The sequence below is a fragment of the Trematomus bernacchii genome, unplaced genomic scaffold (genome assembly GCF_902827165.1).
Source record: "Trematomus bernacchii unplaced genomic scaffold, fTreBer1.1, whole genome shotgun sequence".
Taxonomy (NCBI): Eukaryota; Metazoa; Chordata; class Actinopteri; order Perciformes; family Nototheniidae; genus Trematomus; species Trematomus bernacchii.
The window spans coordinates 11,049,348-11,067,299 of NW_022987828.1; the positions used below are offsets into that span (position 1 = coordinate 11,049,348).

The following is a 17,952-nucleotide window of genomic DNA, read 5'->3' on the forward strand; positions in this document are numbered from 1 at the left end:
CAATTCAGGCATTTAGCAGACGCCTTATTCCAAAACGACTTACAATGACCAATTACAGGGACATTCTCCCTGGAGTAACTGAGGGCTAAGTGCCTTACTCAAGGGCACACTAGTAGTGGTGTTCCAGGCAGGATTTGAACTCGCAACCTTCCGATCATCAGCCCACCTCACTATCCATTAGACCACCAAAGGAAAAGGAAGAAGAAAAAAAAATGAGATCAAATGAGATTATGAGATCCATTTGTGGCGGACGATATTTAATTGTGGCGGCCCGCCACAATTAAATCAATGTATGGGAAACACTATTATTTTATTAGGTGTGCCTCCCAACTTTGTGCTGCCCTCAAAATCTCTCTTACCACTGCGTTGAAATCAGGGCTTTCTTTCACCACAAAGGAGTCAGAAAAGGAGTTTGGGCTGGAGCACTTGCTTCCTTTATATAATATGCGGCTCATATGGGCATTGTCACCACATTTCTCTGCCGCTTTATCAATAAGTAAATGGATGAACATTACATTTTAAAGCACCTCCCATTTTCCCCTTTAAACTGTGGGGTTTTCTCTGGAAGTTTTTCCTTGTACGATGTGAGGGTCTAAGGACAGAGGGTGTCGTATTGTCATACTGATATTCGGTACAAACTGTGAAGTCCACTGAGACAAATGTAACATTTGTGATATTGGGCTATATAAATAAAAATTGATTGATTGACCTCTATCGCAAAAGTACATTTTGGTGTCCAGAAATTCAATAATACAAAAGTGCTATTTCTTACAGTTATTTGCATTGTTTACTCGCATCTTTACTTGTCCCTATGGTACTAGTTAAAATGTTCTTCAGCTCCATACACATCAAGGCAGTTAACTTACAGAATTATAACTCTGTGTCTGAGGAATCTTCCCCGCCCCAGCCCCTCTGGTACTCCCTGATGGGATTTGTTCTTATCCAGTTGTGCATGACATTATGCTTTCTCACTATTTCCTGAAACACAGAAAATATGATGCAAGTTTTGACACTTGGCCCAGGCCCATCCAGTCGACACATGCTCCTTTAGAGATACCCATGGCTTCTCCTTTATACAGTAGTTCTCACAGCTGGATGATTGCATTTGCAACACCCCTCGCAGCTCTGGAGTTCGCTCATGAACATCCAGCACTCTGCCTACGGTGTTCAAATATGGCAGCGGGGTTATGCTAGAAAAATAACCAATTTTCAGACTGAAACAAAAATGTGTTGTCTCAGAGTCCTACAAGTCCTCGCTCTTTTCAGTTATCTCAAGGGGCTTGCCCTTGGAGCTAAAAGACCTTTGGGCTTTCTGTGCAATATGGCAGTCTGCCATGTTAGCTTGGGTCTGTTGTCTCTGCAACATGTGACTGAGCTCCACACATTAGCATGAAATGTTGCTGGCCTGGGTCTTTGTCATCACGGGCATTTGTTCTTTTCAAAAAGGTTTTCTATTTTCCATGACAATCGGGCCATTCGGTTCACAGCACATGGCCCACACCACAGCGGCAATTAGAAGAGATGGAATAGCTTGATTATGGAAGTCTTGTTTGTTTTCGGGGAAATCACATTATATTGTGTTTATAGATTCTTCACCTCTTGATCTGCATTAAAGGTTGTGAAACGTGCGGCAATTTCACAATTTTTTAATATTGTTTATAGTTTTTTTTTTTAAAGTATTTTTCCATCTCAATCAGCAACTGTACTCTCCTATTCGGTAGAGAACATGGAGCAGGTATAAATCATGCACCTGCTAATAAACCTGTGCACATACACGACAGATGTGATCCAACTGTACACACATCTTCTTCTGTATTAAACCTTATTATCTCTCTCACTAAATGCCTGATGATTTCTCCCCTTTACAGGTGTGCCTGAATCGCCAGTGTCAGAATGTCAGTGTCTTCGGTGTGCACGAGTGCTCTGGGAAGTGCAATGGACGTGGGGTGAGTGCAAATGATCTGCTGGTTCAATATTTAGTGTTAAATGATACACTGTAGCATGTTGAACAGCTCTGGGAGGACTCTGTGTGTATTCATTTAGTCACTTCCACCAATTGACTTAAGAGTGTCTTACCGCCCTTTGACTGCATACAGAAGCAGAGCAACAGTGTATTTACGGTGCAGCCTGTGAGTTATGGCAGATGCTCCCATTCTGTGCGATCAATCTTCATTGTCCCACTGAGGTTAAATCAATCCCATTTAACAGCATCATTTATGGTCTACTTAAGATGTTGTCCATCATCTTCCCCCTGTACAGTGAGAGGAAAACAGTGCAGCATTGCAGTAAGAGAACACACTGCTAGTTGTGTTGCAGTGTAAAGAAGATGTTCACCTTTCTCTCTTAGTTTTTCATATCAATAATTCAACAGGGGGTGACTTTATGTTTAGTTTACAGATTCGACAATCCACCAGGGACTAGTTTAGCTCACACTTATCTCTGATCGTATACGGCAAAGAGATTATATACACGTGTGTATTCCCCAACTTTTTCTTGTTTCTTACTTTAATGAACAAACACCTCTGTTCCAATTTAGTCAGTCAATATAAAAATAAACTTGTTATTCTCAACAACACAGCTGCCAGTTGACGTTCTCACTGCAATAACAAAGAATCACATTGAAAATACTTTGCAAGAGAATAAAGTATGGAGAAATGTTTCCCATTAGGAGTGTAGACTTGAGCTGCATGTTCCCCCCTGCAGACATATCTGCCAAATCAATTTGTCTCCCATTTTCTCCAAACACCCCCCCACAGTACGAGACCTGACTGGAAACGCAGTGATTATCTGATTTTACTCTGGGAGTTTAAAGAATATTGTTCGCTTGCAAAACAACTCACTTTATCTCGCCCTGCATGTATTGACTTTTCCAGGTACATTGGTGTCTATATGTGTTGCTTTTCTATACCTTATATACCCATACAGACATCTTCAACACAAATGAGTATACACATGTGAAGTGCAATCTTTCCTGATATGAGAAACTGAGAGGTTCAGGAAGTGACGAGCCAGTGTGTGCGTCTAATACAATTGTTGAAGAATGCATACTATTACATCAGACATAGTGAAAGTACTTCTTCAAATGAGCGTACGGTGGAGATGAACCGTCACTGCACACTTTTTATTAATATGCATCTTAAGCTCAACAGGAATTTAAAGAAATATGTGCCCACTCTCATTTTACAGTTAGTGTCTTGAGTCTTAATTCAATAGAGACAGATCATTTCCTTGTAGCAACATAAAGAGATTTGCTTTGCTGTTGTCACATTTCTCTTAATACACCAAATAAAAACATCTCTTTAAGCCCCCCCAAGTGCCTCTTAGCCCCGGTGTGAAGAAGTGTCCGTCGCCTGGAGGCAGGGAAGGCACTTGACTGCACGCCTGTGTTTAATGTAAATCCCACATCTGCACAACTCCCTCTCTCCTCCCTCCCTTCATCCCTCTCTCCTCCCTCCACACTGACAGCTGGACTGCGTTACCTCGCCAGGGAATCCTCCTGAATCAAACTTGTGCACAGGAATCCTGAGGCTTTACGGGATGGACTCTCCCATGCACATGTTTTATCTATTATGACTCTCAGTACACACACACACGCGGACCCAGTGTCCTCTCATATTAAAAAGTCACTTTGACTAACCGAATGAGAGAGGTTTATGTATGAAAAATAAACCAAATCAGGTTTCATCTTGTTATTTCTGGATGCACCCATACATCATTTAAATCTGGAGTTTAGCTGGTAGGAATACAAGTGCCTCTAAGTACTATTTTATGCAGGAGAAAGGGAGTATCAATATTTCATGTTATATATGGTACAACTCCCGTGTTTGCAGGTGTGCAACAACAAGATGAACTGTCACTGTGAAGCACACTGGGCGCCTCCGTTCTGCGACAACGGCGGCTTCGGTGGGAGCATCGACAGCGGCCCGATGAGAGTGGCAGGTAGCGTGCACGACTTCATTTCCATCTTCTCATTACATGTAGACATCTCTTTCTTGGAGAGTCACTTCTAGATGGATAAGGAGTGTAACTTTTGTAGAACAACATCCATGCAGAAATACATGACATTGTGTTCAGTCTGTAGCTTAAAATGAGAAGTTAATTGAGTTTTGAGTTGAGTGAATTACAGAGAAATGTGATTTACACACTGTGCTGCTGACCGTGTCCTAACTGTAACGGTCTCTGCCTCATGTCCTGTCATTCTGTGCTGTAGATGTGCGTGTGTGTGTATTAATGTGCGTGTTGTCGTATATGGCATCAGCTGATAGTGTGGTCATTACTGTGGCAATCCTGGTGACCCTGATCAGCCTGCTGGTCACCACCCTCATCATCTTCATTAAGAGGAAGGCTCTGCTGCGGCTCCTCTTCAACAATAAGAAGAGCACCTTGGAGAAACTCAGGTGACACGTCTCTTCACAAAACATAACATAACAAATTGTGCCTCTGTGAGAAGTTGAGTTCTTATTCCTGCTGTCTTGTTTTAACGAGACGTTTCTACCAAGTTCTAATGCAATAAGTCATTGATTTAAATGTTCATCACGTTTGATTGTCAGTGGACTGGCAACAAGAACAAGCAACACCACCAACCGTCATCACAATCGAATATGGCTAAACCTGAAGCTCATAGTTTCTTGTTTATTTAAGTGATATTTTAAACACAGGGGGAGAAATAGCCTATATTTTTTAGATTCACCTGAGAACATTTGTATCACAAAAGTACAAATTGAGAGACTCATTCAGACCATCTTGTAAAAAGCATACAATACATTCAAATACTTTATATTGTAATGAATTGCTGCTCAGTATAATAAAAAGTGACCGGCTCTTCAACTAACAGCCGGGATCTCTGCATATTATACATTATAATACACACACCTTAACATTATGTTAAATAGATACATGAACAAGTTGTGCACAAATCAAAAAGAATAAACAACACGTTTTTAGATAGACAATACTTGATAAGACTCAATAAAATAGGCATATGATAATTTCCATTTGAAGAAAAGTTTGAAAAAATGTAGGTCAATTAAAGCTCTTAGAAAGAAAGAATAGTAGTGACCAAACAACATTGCAATACTATAAGTGCATATCTATATGGTTAAAAACCAAACGCTACAGATTGGACCTACGTTACCTTACGTTCTTGTTTTGTGTGTATAGATCTTTGGAGGCCTGCAGGCCCACCAGCCCCATGAGGACTCAGTCCATGTACAGACCCACCCCAAAACGCAAGCCTCCACCCAAACCCTGTGCAGCCAACATTTATAAGGTGAGTCACTGCCTGCAATACATCTGTCACGGCATTAATAATGTGTATAATGTCTTTTCATATACACCCTTGTGAGTGCCTGTCAATTATTTCTTAATCACACTATAAGATCACTTCACTATCATCCACGCCTCGGTTTAAAGTCGCCAGGCTTGTTGACAAAAAGAAATGCTGGATAATTGATTCAAACTCACTTTATATATATCTCCCTCTCTACCTCTCTGAGAAATATTAATTACGCTGCTTTTGTTGACGGAATGCAGAGGAAATGTAATTGAGAGATTGCACTATTTAAGTGAAACTCAGGAGGTTGTTATTTGAGCCCTTTGAATATTTGTTTGTGATAAAAAAAAATATTTGTTATGATTAGGGGGGAGCAGAGTTGATTGATTTAGGCGGAGGAGGAAATCAGGCTTTGATTTGTTTGTTGGAAACGATCAGCACAGCCGGAGATTACCTATTATTAATATGTGTGTGTGACAAACGAAAGCATTTATATTCATGAGTGTTTGTGTGTGTTTGCCGTGTCCCGTATCTGTAGCAACAGTGTAAAAAGCTGTAATTATATCCTAATTGAATGCAGAGGGTTGTCCAGTTCATGTTGTGTATTATTCTGTCCACCAGAATGACTTTTTGAAACAGCCTGTCCATCCTTATTATGGTGCCTCTCCAGCCATTCTCTTTTCTACATCTGCATTGTGTGTGTGCATGTGTGAGTGTGTGATTGTTGTCTAGCAGCCAAATCCTTTCTGGCCATTTGAGGCGTTATTGGTTTTGTTCTGAGCGGAGGGCTAACAGCTGGTCAGGACATGTGGTCAGATTCTGGCTTCTATTTCAGAGCGTCATCTCTAATAACGCTGTTCCCCAGTTTTATGGCTGATTATGACATCAGCTCTTTCACACTAACGAGAGTTTTATGTCTGAAGCAGAGTTTTACTTTTAATGCCTGAACTAAACTTTAATAATTCAGGTTAAAGCTTTTGAGTTGTCAGTAAGCAAGGCAAGTACATTTATTTTTAATGAACATTAAAGGTGTTGTTTTTTGTTTATTCCATCTTATAATCAAAATGAAGTCTATAAGAGGCCAATTTGACTTCTTTAAATGAGAGATATTTGATCATTTTGAAACTTTTTCCATATCCTACCAAGATAGGACAAGTTTAAGTTCTTAAGAGACCTGATCTGAAAAGGGTCCCAAAAACAGTATCAAACAATCTGAATAGACCAGAGGATAACTAGACCAGATCAAAACAGACCACAAAAACTGTGCAACCTTACCAAGGTACTTAAAATGATGGCTTGGTGTTCTTTTTGTCCGACCCTAAAGTCTAAGACCGAAAGAAATGTAGTTATTTTACATCATTTAAAGGTGGGGTAGGTAATTTTGGAGAAACCAGCTCGAGTGTGCTAGAATTAGAAAATACACAGCCGGAAAAAATCTGCCACTTCCTCACAGAGCCCCTCCTCAAACACACACGAACGCGCACATGACCAATGAGGGCACGAGATAAGTTTGTGCACAGATGGAAGGCTGACAGGCAGGTAGGCCATCCAGTTATTTTAGCCGGGCCGGCTAAAATGATTGGTCGTGCTTTTTACAGTACTACGGCTTCCACAGATGACACTTAAGATGTTCATTGCTATCGGATTGTTAAGAGAATTCCATGGAATATAACAAAAAGTGTATCTCGAGCCGGTTTCTCAAACTTACCTACCCCACCTTTAAAGTGAGAAAATCTGAAGTCTTTACCTTTTTAACAAGATGGAAGTACAAGTAATACTCAGAAAAGTTGCTTGACAAAACAAACCAGTACTGCACAAGATAATATGTTGGAGGGTACAAAATTGTCTGGGAGAAAGTGTTAAAAACTCTTATATAAAAAGGCCTTTTTAAAGCGTTGACAAAGCAACAACTTTGGTGTAAATATTAAATAAATGATTTCTTCCATATAGAAGCTTTGGTTTCAGGTTGCTCATATTGTGCATTCAGGCTTAGTCTTACAATGTGAGACTTAAATAAACAGAGAACATTATTATTAACACCTATCACAAATGCTTGTATATTTGAGCCTGACCACATAAAGGCAAGGCAAGTTTATTTATATAGCACATTTCAACACATGGCAATTAAAAAATGAAAGACATTAAGAGCATTACAAAATATATTATAAAATGGCATTTAAAAACACTAATTTAAAAGCAAAGATACATGAATAAAAGTTACAATGCAGTGTGAGATACACACATCTGAAATGTTTAGGTCTGACTCTCAATCATTGCTAACTTTTTAGCAGAAATAGTTTTCTATCACCTCCCTTTCTTTCTACTTTCTTGTTTAACTTGTCCTTTAGTTATTTCAAGTGTTTCATGCTAAACGAAACCCGCTTAAAGCATAACTGCTGGAAATATCTTCCTCTCTCCTCTTTCCAGCCGTCTCTCCTGAGTGCGGAGCCTCTCCTTCACCCCCACAGCTTCCACTCCCACAGCCTGCGCAGACTGCCCCTCTACCAGCCGCTGCACATCAGCCAGCCCATGCCGGTGTCTCTGAGCGTGGGCCATCCCATCCTGCCTCCTCTGCCGGCCTACCACAGGGTCCTGCCCGCCCACACGCCCCTCTCTCCCCCCCGAGTGACACCTTTCCTCAGCCTGCCACGCCAGCAGCCGTCCTGCAGAGCAGACCAGGTTTGTTTCACTCAAGTATTCATATATTCCAAGTCTGTAGCTTTAACTTGATCAGAAACTGTCTTGTAATATTTTAAAATGGTCGTTTCTGTGTAGACCACAGCTTTACTGGACCATACATAGCCCATAAATTCAAGTACCATTTATGAACCAAAACACAACTTTATACATTGATTTCCTGTAAATTCTAGGCTACCTTTTAACATAATTTAATTTTAATGAAGTGTAAAAATGAACCTACTGGGACTTGAAAATGTCTTGGCAAAGGTCACAGTGACCATTTAGTCCTCTTCTTTCCAAATGTCAAAGTAACTTCTCATTGGAAATATTAATCCTTGGTGGTGCGTTTGAGGACAGCCATCCAAGATATGAGTCAGCTGCAAAACAAGCATTGCACTCATAAGTTATATTCATAATAAAACATCTCACTGCTCTGGGTCTTGCAGTCATTTCATGTGATTTCATGGAACTGTAGATGTTCAAATTTCAATTTTTATAGGTCAACCACTCTATCATGCACTGCAGGGAGATCATTTTTCACAGTGAGATATATGTTGGCAAATCAACAACAACAAAGAAATACGGTTGGTCACAGCTACTTCGGACACACAGATGAAGAAATCAGTCCCTTTCCACAATGCATTACCTCATGAAAGTTATGTAACTTTCACTCTAAATAGGAAACTGTGATGAATGATCTTTGTAAAGCAAAGCCATGAGATGTTCATAGTCAAATGAACCGCAACCAATGGAGTGGAATGGAATATAAGAAACCAATCTTAAAGCTGAGATACTCTAGACTAAAAAATGGTCTGCAGTGATTAAAAGAATATGCTAATTATAGTCAGTGGTGTAAAACTGAGACAGCGACCTGTATGGTCATGTGTAAATGTTGTAACAAAGCATTGAATGTTAGTATTACTGCATTCCTGCACTGCGGTCCGCTTGCTTGCCCACATTATCGACTGCAACATTCAATCCGTCTCCCCCCCCGTGACCCAACTCCTGAGTAAGACGCTGCGTTCTGCTTAGCCTAGCGGTATTGGATGCGGTGGAGATAGTAAATCCATCTGTCTGCTGGATTTGGTGGTGCATCCAAATCCTGATGCGTTCCTGTAGCGGCGCAGCGCAGGGAGCTGTGCTGTGGGATGTCTGTTCTCTGTGAGACCCAGCAGGGAGCGCAGGGGAATAGACGGATCCCCGCTGCTTTAAAAAAAGATAAAGACACAAGCTTTGTGATGTGACGCTTTCTCCATGTTGGATAAGAAGCGTAACCTAATCCTAGATGTTAAGGCAAACGCATGAAGGAAGGATTTACAGGGAGACGTACAGAGATCCAGTTATCATACCTCCAAGGTTAATCATTCAGGTGAGCAGCAGCAGGGGTGGGAAGTACTTTTATTTACTCTGGAAATTAGTACAAGATAATGTACTCAACTGGAGTGTTTCAAATGTCTGTTACTTTATGATATCATTCCCATAGAGGTAAATACTGCAGGCTACTGTTTCTCCAATACATTTATATCACAGCTATAGTTGCTAGTTAACACGAGTATGTTACATCACACGTATAATAAGCTCATCAAATAGAATACTTTGGGAAGAATTAAACCAGGGTTAACAACATGTTTGGCTTAACAAAGAAAGCAGGGTCTAGTTTGGACCTTTTTATCAGATTTTTAGAAAAGTTGTTGGTGTTCAAACAAAGAATCAATTCCCTTGTTATTTCTTCAGCAAAAACGACTGCCTTAATATTCAGTTCGGGATGATTTTGTGTTGCCATATAAAGCCTTGCAGCACATCACCCCTGATTAATATCAACGTTTGCCAACTAATGATGCACTTTGGCTGAAAGGCTAGCGCTTGCTTTTTAAATAAGCTGCTCACTGACCTGCCAAAACAATGAAACGCCACTACCTGCTATTATCTCCTATCTCATTACGCTGTAATGAAACAGATGGAGCGAGTAGAAACAGCACTTATAGGTCAGAAACTGAGGAACTGTTGAGGTTTAATAACAGGCCAGCAAGGACGTACAGGACATCAACCCTTTAAAAAAGTGTATTACAAGCTCATTGGAATACTTGACACAACCTCTGCTGCTGTCTTTGCCAATATGTCTCATTTTAAAAATACTTTTTTGCAGGCTATCTTATGCATGTGTGCCAATTGCACCTCATTAATGTTAAGGTGTTTCCAAGAGAATAACACCTCTCCTACATCTCTTACAATGAGGCAGAGCATGATAAGAAAACAGTGCGGGAGATGGACATTTTTCTCAAACAGACCTGCTCGTTATTATCTTGAAAAAGACATATCAGATACCTGGGAAGTCAGTCAAATGTTAGGCAAACAAGCTCAAACCTTATTCGGATGCACTGCACAATTAGACTGCAGCATCACACATTTTATGTCATCTTTTCAGGAATTTAGAGAAACAGCCTTGCTTTTGGCCAGACAAACACGCATATTTCAGTTCCTCCGGAGGATTGTGAAAGGTGTTTGTAAACCCAAGGCTCATAGATCGTGCATAAGTAACAGAGGATGGTGCAATCCTTCATTTTGAATTAAGATATATGCACACAACCAAGGCTCCAGTCACACAGTGTGAGATTTTCTTCCAAGAGCAGCGTTAAAATGCACATCGGTGCTGGATTCTTCGTGCCTTTCAGCGGATGCATCTGTCTATTAACATCTTTGTTTTCATCTTCATCTTCAGCCTTTGAAGAACAGCCTGCTTTGTAACTGGAGGAGTCGTTATTCACTAAACTGTCCAGAAGTTACACATGTAGGATTTGCCAGGGAGTAATGTGCACTAAAGATCACAGTGGGTGGTACGCTGAATGTGTAAAGTCTGTGTTAGTTTCACTTTATAATATATTCACACAGATGTTCTCTAACTGGATCCCACAAATCCCATACTGTGCATGTTTGAATACCCCCCCTAACTCTGAGCTAATAAGAACAGTACTCACATGGGAGTGTGAAGCAGACTCAGTACATGGGACCTGCTGTGCTCCATCAGATCAGCATCAACAGTTCAACCTCTGGAGGGCATCCTGCCTTTGTAAGTGCATCTCAAGAGCTCTGGGCTGTCCTATGCAGTTTTGCACATTTTACAAGAAATGTTTGTTAAATACGTTTCTCTTAGAAAAGAGGCTGCTGCAGTGCACCTTAGCTAATGAATATTATATGGAGTATGATTGTTGCTTTTGTTGTTTTAATAGTGAGAACCACTAGAGTAGACTATGAATTGGATACTTAAAATGATGGAAATATGTTTAGTTTTTTGCTTAATTTGTGACAGCTCTGATTGTATTTCATAGAAAATGGAGGCAATTCAGTTGAAAGCTCCCAGAACTGTTCTGGCTGCTTAAATGTCAATATCTGCTGATATTAAAAATCATATCTTTGGTTTAGGACAAATAAAAAAAAGTGTCAGCTTGGTCAGTCGGAAGTGGTTCAGTCGGTCATTTCCAACTTTCCCTATTAAGACCAAAAACAAAAATGGTTTAGAAAAGAAAACATTGAAAATGAAAAATAGTAATTATTTACAGGCCTACTTTATTTATTTTTAAGCTGCAACAACAGACTTGCAGAGTGCATGATCGAACATAGGAAGGAAAGGTGTTGTGTATTAGAAAAGAATGACTCACAAGATCCAACAAGCTTCCATTAAATATCTCAGGCTCCTCTCAACTCTCAGACCTTTACAGCGATGAAGTCGAGAGAAAAGCAGACTTCACATCTCAGAGGACCCTCACTCACTCCATCAGGCTGCCACTTCAGAACACTTCTGACCAAAAAGAGACCTTACAAGAACTCCTTCATTCCTGCTGCAATATCCACTTTGAACAAAGCCAAATAGACTGCCACTATATTTAGATGCAGGTCAGAACATGTGCTTCTTATTCTTCTAGTGCTTCCTCTAATGCATTTGTATGGGAGTCTTTCATGGTTGTATGTTTTTTATGTTGTTTTTCTATTAGCCCTTTACCTAAGACAGTTTTTTTAATCAATATTTTATATACAATAATGTTTTCTGAAATCGTCTGAATTGAATTATGGATGCATTTATGTGTTCATAACTTTAATGTTTCAGCTGGTAAAGGAGAAGCTTTATTTATATTTTTACAAGCTATTAATCTAGCTTGTGAATTCCTGCCCTAGTGATCAGTAAAGTACTATCTTAACCTTTAATTGCACATGTTTAAAATATGTTAATCAGAATCTTTAAAGTAACTAAAGCTGGAATGAATGTAGTGCGGTAAAAGTATTTCCCTCGTAAAGTGGAGTCGTAGTAAACAGTTACTTAAATTGATAATAGGACAATTAATTAAGGTCATTAAGTGGTACGGTGTCCTTGGGTGTCGTGAAAGGCGCCTCCAAATGAATGTATTCTTTTTATTTGATCATTTTAACACCACAGTAAGTCTGAGTGTTGTCCTGACAAAACCCAGTCACGCTTCGACTGCACTCATGAATGTTTTAAACCTTGCAGCTCCCTTGTTCTCGCTGTGTTACACTTATTTGTTTCTCCGTGTGTGCATATAGCTTAAAGTGTGTCCATGTGTGTCGTGGTTCTGTGCATACATGTGTGTGTGTGTGTGTGACGGTAGCAGGTCTGCTGGTGGCAGATGTGTATCACTGCCTCGCCTCCTTGCTGTAGATTAGTAACACATGATGGCACCTCGTACAGATAAACTTCTACACACACACACACACACACACACACACTGCCGCAGAGGTGGCGGACACAGAGGAGGTTTGGGATTCATCTCATGTTAGCGGTGGAATCAGAGGAGATAACACATCGCCCTCTAGTGAAGCTTTTGTCTGCTTTTGTCTGCCGTACAGCTAATCCATATTCAGAGGGAGGTAGAAGGTGTCCTGATATATTATTCAGGTTCCCTTTCACTCAAGATAACAGTAATGGGATTTGTGGTGTTTTTCAAATTAAAGTCAGTTAGCATCTAGGACATATCTATTGATACCAACTCAGAACAAGGCTGATGTGCATTTTCAAATCAATTAATTCAGAGCAAATCTGTCATTCCTCAGGACAGATTCACCATTATCATGCACTTTTATGCACTATTTAAATAGCAAGTCAAACACAAATAACATCATCATCATATCATTTAACACCTGAACTTTTGAAAGAACATCCATAACATTCATCTGTTTGCAACTTATAGATATCAATATTCCAATTACTTGTATATCGACTATTCTGCACTATTTCTATTATATTCTATTTGATTTGATGTACTTGCACTATTATCTGTTTTATTGTGTTGCACTGTTGGAGGAGCCTGTGACCTCAGATTGTCATTGTCACAACTACACTGTAGCTATGTACAAATGACAATAGAAGCCTTGTATCTTGAATATAGGACAACATTTGTGTTGCACATTATTACATTTCACTTAGCTTAGGATCTTATCCATAGTGATTTACAAAGCATCTCCACACCAGTGGCCATGGAGCAATTTAGGGTTTAGTATGTTGCCCAAGGACACTTCGACATGTTCGACCATCCGATTGGTTGACAACCATTTCCTCCCTGAGCCACAGCCACCCTATTGGCTCTCTTTTTATATACCAATATAACCACATATAGATTGTTAACCTTGATATTCCTTCTTCTTCTTCTTCAGGACTACATGAAGCCGAGTCCTCCCCAGAAGCCCCTGCCTGCAGACCCTCTAGGGAGGAGCTCTCGGCTGGGTCACGGTGCCACATCGGGGGTCTACTTCCCAGCCAATCGCCCGCTCCCCATCCCCATCCCCACGGTGCCCAGGCCCCCGCCCAACATCCCTCTACCCAGCAGGTCAGAGCTACGTGATGGGGAATGTCAGACGTGAAATACAGAGCTGGCTTCATCTGTCTTGTTAAATTAATGGCTTTCTGTCATTCAGACGTCACTGTCCATCACCTTAATGTTTGTCACAGCTTTATTCAGACGTGATATATATTGCACGGTGTTTGGCACCTGGTGCGCGAGAAGAAGGGATGACACTGCAGGAAAATAGTGATAGCAAGGAAGAAATGTAGTGTTTTCTGTTCTGTACTGCCTGTACCACTGAGGGATTTGAAGTTATTGTTGCTTTGAAACCTTCATTCAGATCATACTTTTTTATCAATTTAACTATATTCCGTTTGGTTACGTATCTTTTTTGAGTGCTTTGTTACCCTGTTTAGATCATTATTATTGATTAGCAGTGATACACATATTCCTAACTTCATCCATGCAATTGGGAGTGATGATGTGATTTAGTATTTTGGCTTTAAGCTGTTTTCTTTACTTTCTTTGCACCGGACCACATAAAAGTATATTTCTTTGGACTTATCCAAGAAAACACTCTCCTCCAAACTAAAAGTTGTCTCATTGGCAGCGCTGCAGTGTTTCCTGGTTTATTGAAACACTTTTTTTCCGTGTGCGTGAGGTGATATCTTTATTACACTGCTCTAACCTTGTACCGCTGCAGCCTTTACATGAATTCAATTTAATGAAAAATGTTACTGCAGTCAGTCCGACCTAATGAGATTACCGTTGTGACTTTGGAATTCGAAATGACTCGAGCTTATTCAGACATGAGACATGGCGTGTTTATTTATTTTCATCAGATTAATGCAACAAAGTGCGTGTCTGAAAGGAAATATTAATCATTAGTATACAGAAGTGTATGACGTGAATCTGTATCTCAGAAAAATGGAAAATCATGTGCATGTTGGTCGTGATATGCAACATTTGATCTTTTCTGTGGTGATAACGTCTTGTATTGATGCTTGTGTTTCAGACCTGTGCCGATGTTGCCCTACAGACCACCAAAGACATAAGGACTGCAGCCCTCTTTACGTCATGGACTCCGACAGACGGAGACTTTCTTGATTTGCACTAAATACTGAGACTCTGTAGGACCTTTTGGACAGTGGGAAGCATCTCAGAGTTTCCAGTGAAAGGGGGCTCACACCTCGGTGCTTTAAAAGGTGCTTTGTTGTCCTCGCTCAGGTACCAATGAACTATTTATCTATTTAAATATTTAACTGCGATATCACCAGTTTGTGCACAGGACTCTCTTGAGTGTTTTTAAAAAAGTTTAAAAAAGAGGGTGCAATTTTAGAATATTTCTTTTGCATTCTTTGGTGATTTTTATACGTTTTTTCTCAAACAACATGCTGAAATATATGATGTTTTTATAACCAGTTAAGTTGCTTGAATAATCGAAGCGCAAAAACGACGATAAAGGGAAATGGAGCACAACTCGGCACATTGTCAGTGTAACTTGTGAGCCATAGAGCCGTGTTTATTCAGTTATTTTATATTTTTTACGATGTGTTAAATACATCTTTTCCATCGCTGTCGCCACGGTGCTACAATCTTATTTTTGTTTTTAATACAGTGGACTCTATTAAACCCTCACACTATGTTTGTATTGTGGGTTTCATCATGTTACAGCCTCACAGTCAGGCTCATTTATGACCTTATAAGTTCACTTCTTTGTACTCGACAAAGAAAGTACTTTTCACACATATTCCAGCCTGGCTCCGACTCTCTGCTCGGGCATGTGTTGGACGCTCTGTCCTGATACTGGCAGACGCTGTGGAGTCTCAACAGATTTGACAGACTGATTGTGTTCCAGAGAATTACACCAACACCAAATAATGCAGCATTAGCTCTGGTGTTTGTATGTTTTACATTTACGCTCACTTTGTCCTCGAGTGAGCGAGCCAAGCCGGATGACTTCAGCGCTATGAGCGTTCCAAGTTCCCCTCAACCGTGTCCAACGAGATGTGTTACCGTATCTGTCTCACCTTCATACCATTCCTTTAGGATTTCGTACGGTTTTGATTTCCTTGGACCGGATTATTCATGCATTTACAGCATCGTTCATCAGCTGGGCGTTGCACTTTGAGTCTGCCAGTTTCCCCTGATGTTATTTGTGTTTGACTTGCTGTTAAACAAGGAGGGATTCAACTGGTAAAAACCTGACAGCGCACTTCTTTCTCCTCTGACAGTGTGTCCACATGCACTGTTTGTCTTCTCACCACTGCAGAATGATTGAAGTCGGTAAAGCCCTGCAGCCGTGTGCAAGTAGTGTGTTGTTTTGTTTTGTTCAGATGTGTTCGACAGTCAGAGTAACCGCTCTCCGCTGGAAAATATTTGTCAGTGCTGTGTCGATTAGTCGTTAAATGTTACCATTTGTAAATCCTAAATGTACCGTGTTTATTTACATAACTGTACCATGTTTAAAGCCATTGTAAAGTGTAAATATTGTATTTCAGTTATTATTTCTATGTCATTGTTTTTGTTATTTTTACAAGCACAGTATTATACAGTAAGAACTGCTTTGAGGTTGTGCCCCATTTACACTGGGTGGCCATTTTAAAGATGTCAACCTTTAACTTGCAGGCCAGAGACAAGTGTTTCATTTTAACTGAGAGATTTTATTAATGAAATCAGAAACCAAATAAAGTTCCTTTTATGACTGTTAATAACAAGTATTTCTAATTGCTTTCTCACTTTGATTTTTGGATGTTATTGGAAACATGACTTCAGTACAGTAAGTGTTACAAAGAAAATGCTTAAGAGAACATTTCTAAAAGTGTCTGTTAAGGAGATAAATAAGGGTTCATAAGAAAACCATTTCACCATTTGATCAACATCAATGCAAAAGATTTTTTTTTTTAATTTATCTCATAAGAAAGCCAACAAAAAGTCACCATTACAACAAAATAACTGTAAAACTACAATGTTTAATCTAACAAGCAGCAACCAATGAACCGTTTTCTATGTGTCTGTTTCCAGTGTTGGAAGAAGTACTCAGATCCCTAACTTAAGTAAAAGTACAAATACTATGGTCTTAAAAATACTCAACTACAAGTAAAAGTCTCATCCAGAATGTATTTTAAACTAAAAGTAAATAAATATTCACCATTCTCTTCACCCATGGGTTAAACACTAGCAATCACCTTTTAGAGCACCTTTACACTGAGTGGTAGTGTGTTACTATGGAAACAGAATGTTGAGAGTAGCTGTTGCCAATGGTTTTCTTGTTGAGTAGTTAAGCTGTTTTAGTGTGAAAGTAAAACATCACAGAAAGGTCACACCGGTAATTGTTACTGTGATACAAAAGACAACGATTATTTATTTATGAGTGCGCTCCAACACAAAAACAACTTTAAAGAGAACAACTTCAAGTATGTGTTTGACCTCATTTTAACATGAGGGTCTGCCCTGCTCTGCTGTTTGAGCAGCACATCATTGTTGTTCAACACTGCCATCTGTCAGACAACAGCGGTCATTACAGGGGCTTCTCTTTCCTCCATTCTTATCTCATGTTGCCTTAATGTGCTCCAATAAGCTTCAGGGTGAAGTCGCCCTTCAGTCCTGATTGAAGAGCAGCTCCCCTCCAAACACTGAGACCAGCACTGGGATGGAAAACAAACAAGAAACCCTTTCACCTCTACACTCTCATTTAGAGAGAGCCAAAGCACATGATGGAACCACAAGAAAACAGTCCTATCAATGTTTATGAACAAGAAGAAATCACAGCTTTAAAGGAACCAAAACAGGCATCAGTAATATATGTTGAGTTACATTTATAAACATATAATGAGGGATGTTGTTGTACTGGTTAGCGCAAAACTGTGACTAATATTTATTGTGAAAGAAAATGCTTCCTAGTAACATTAAGTGGTGTTAGTTTAAACTAATTGTCAGCCACTGGTGGGCGCCAAACGTATTTTCTTGATGTGTTACTAAAGTTAATAGAAAGGAATTTTCTAAATTTGATGTATTAGCTTATATGCTGCCTTGATTCAACCCAAGTACAATGATATGTACAGTAGAAGTATTACACCAATAGTGATGATACTGAAATTAATTAGTTTCAGTTTGTTTCCAAATGTAACACCACTGTTTAAGAACTATAAATGAAGTCACTGTGGAGGCTGAAAACAAATCCCAAGTTGGTGCTACTGCTAACCCCTTGGT

General features: G+C 39.8%; 1 protein-coding gene across 1 annotated transcript in view; it reads left to right on the plus strand.

Annotated features, from left to right (window-relative positions):
- adam12 (ADAM metallopeptidase domain 12) overlaps nucleotides 1-14,878 on the plus strand; it is a 75,264-nt gene extending 60,386 nt beyond the window's left edge. Inside the window, exons 17-23 of the mRNA XM_034152711.1 lie at nucleotides 1,869-1,946; nucleotides 3,831-3,939; nucleotides 4,259-4,397; nucleotides 5,161-5,269; nucleotides 7,700-7,951; nucleotides 13,613-13,785; nucleotides 14,756-14,878. Of these exons, the coding sequence (XP_034008602.1) occupies nucleotides 1,869-1,946; nucleotides 3,831-3,939; nucleotides 4,259-4,397; nucleotides 5,161-5,269; nucleotides 7,700-7,951; nucleotides 13,613-13,785; nucleotides 14,756-14,795 (900 nt within the window). The 3' untranslated portion in view covers nucleotides 14,796-14,878. The remainder of the gene's footprint in view (nucleotides 1-1,868; nucleotides 1,947-3,830; nucleotides 3,940-4,258; nucleotides 4,398-5,160; nucleotides 5,270-7,699; nucleotides 7,952-13,612; nucleotides 13,786-14,755) is intronic.
- The last annotated feature ends 3,074 nt before the right edge of the window (nucleotides 14,879-17,952 follow it).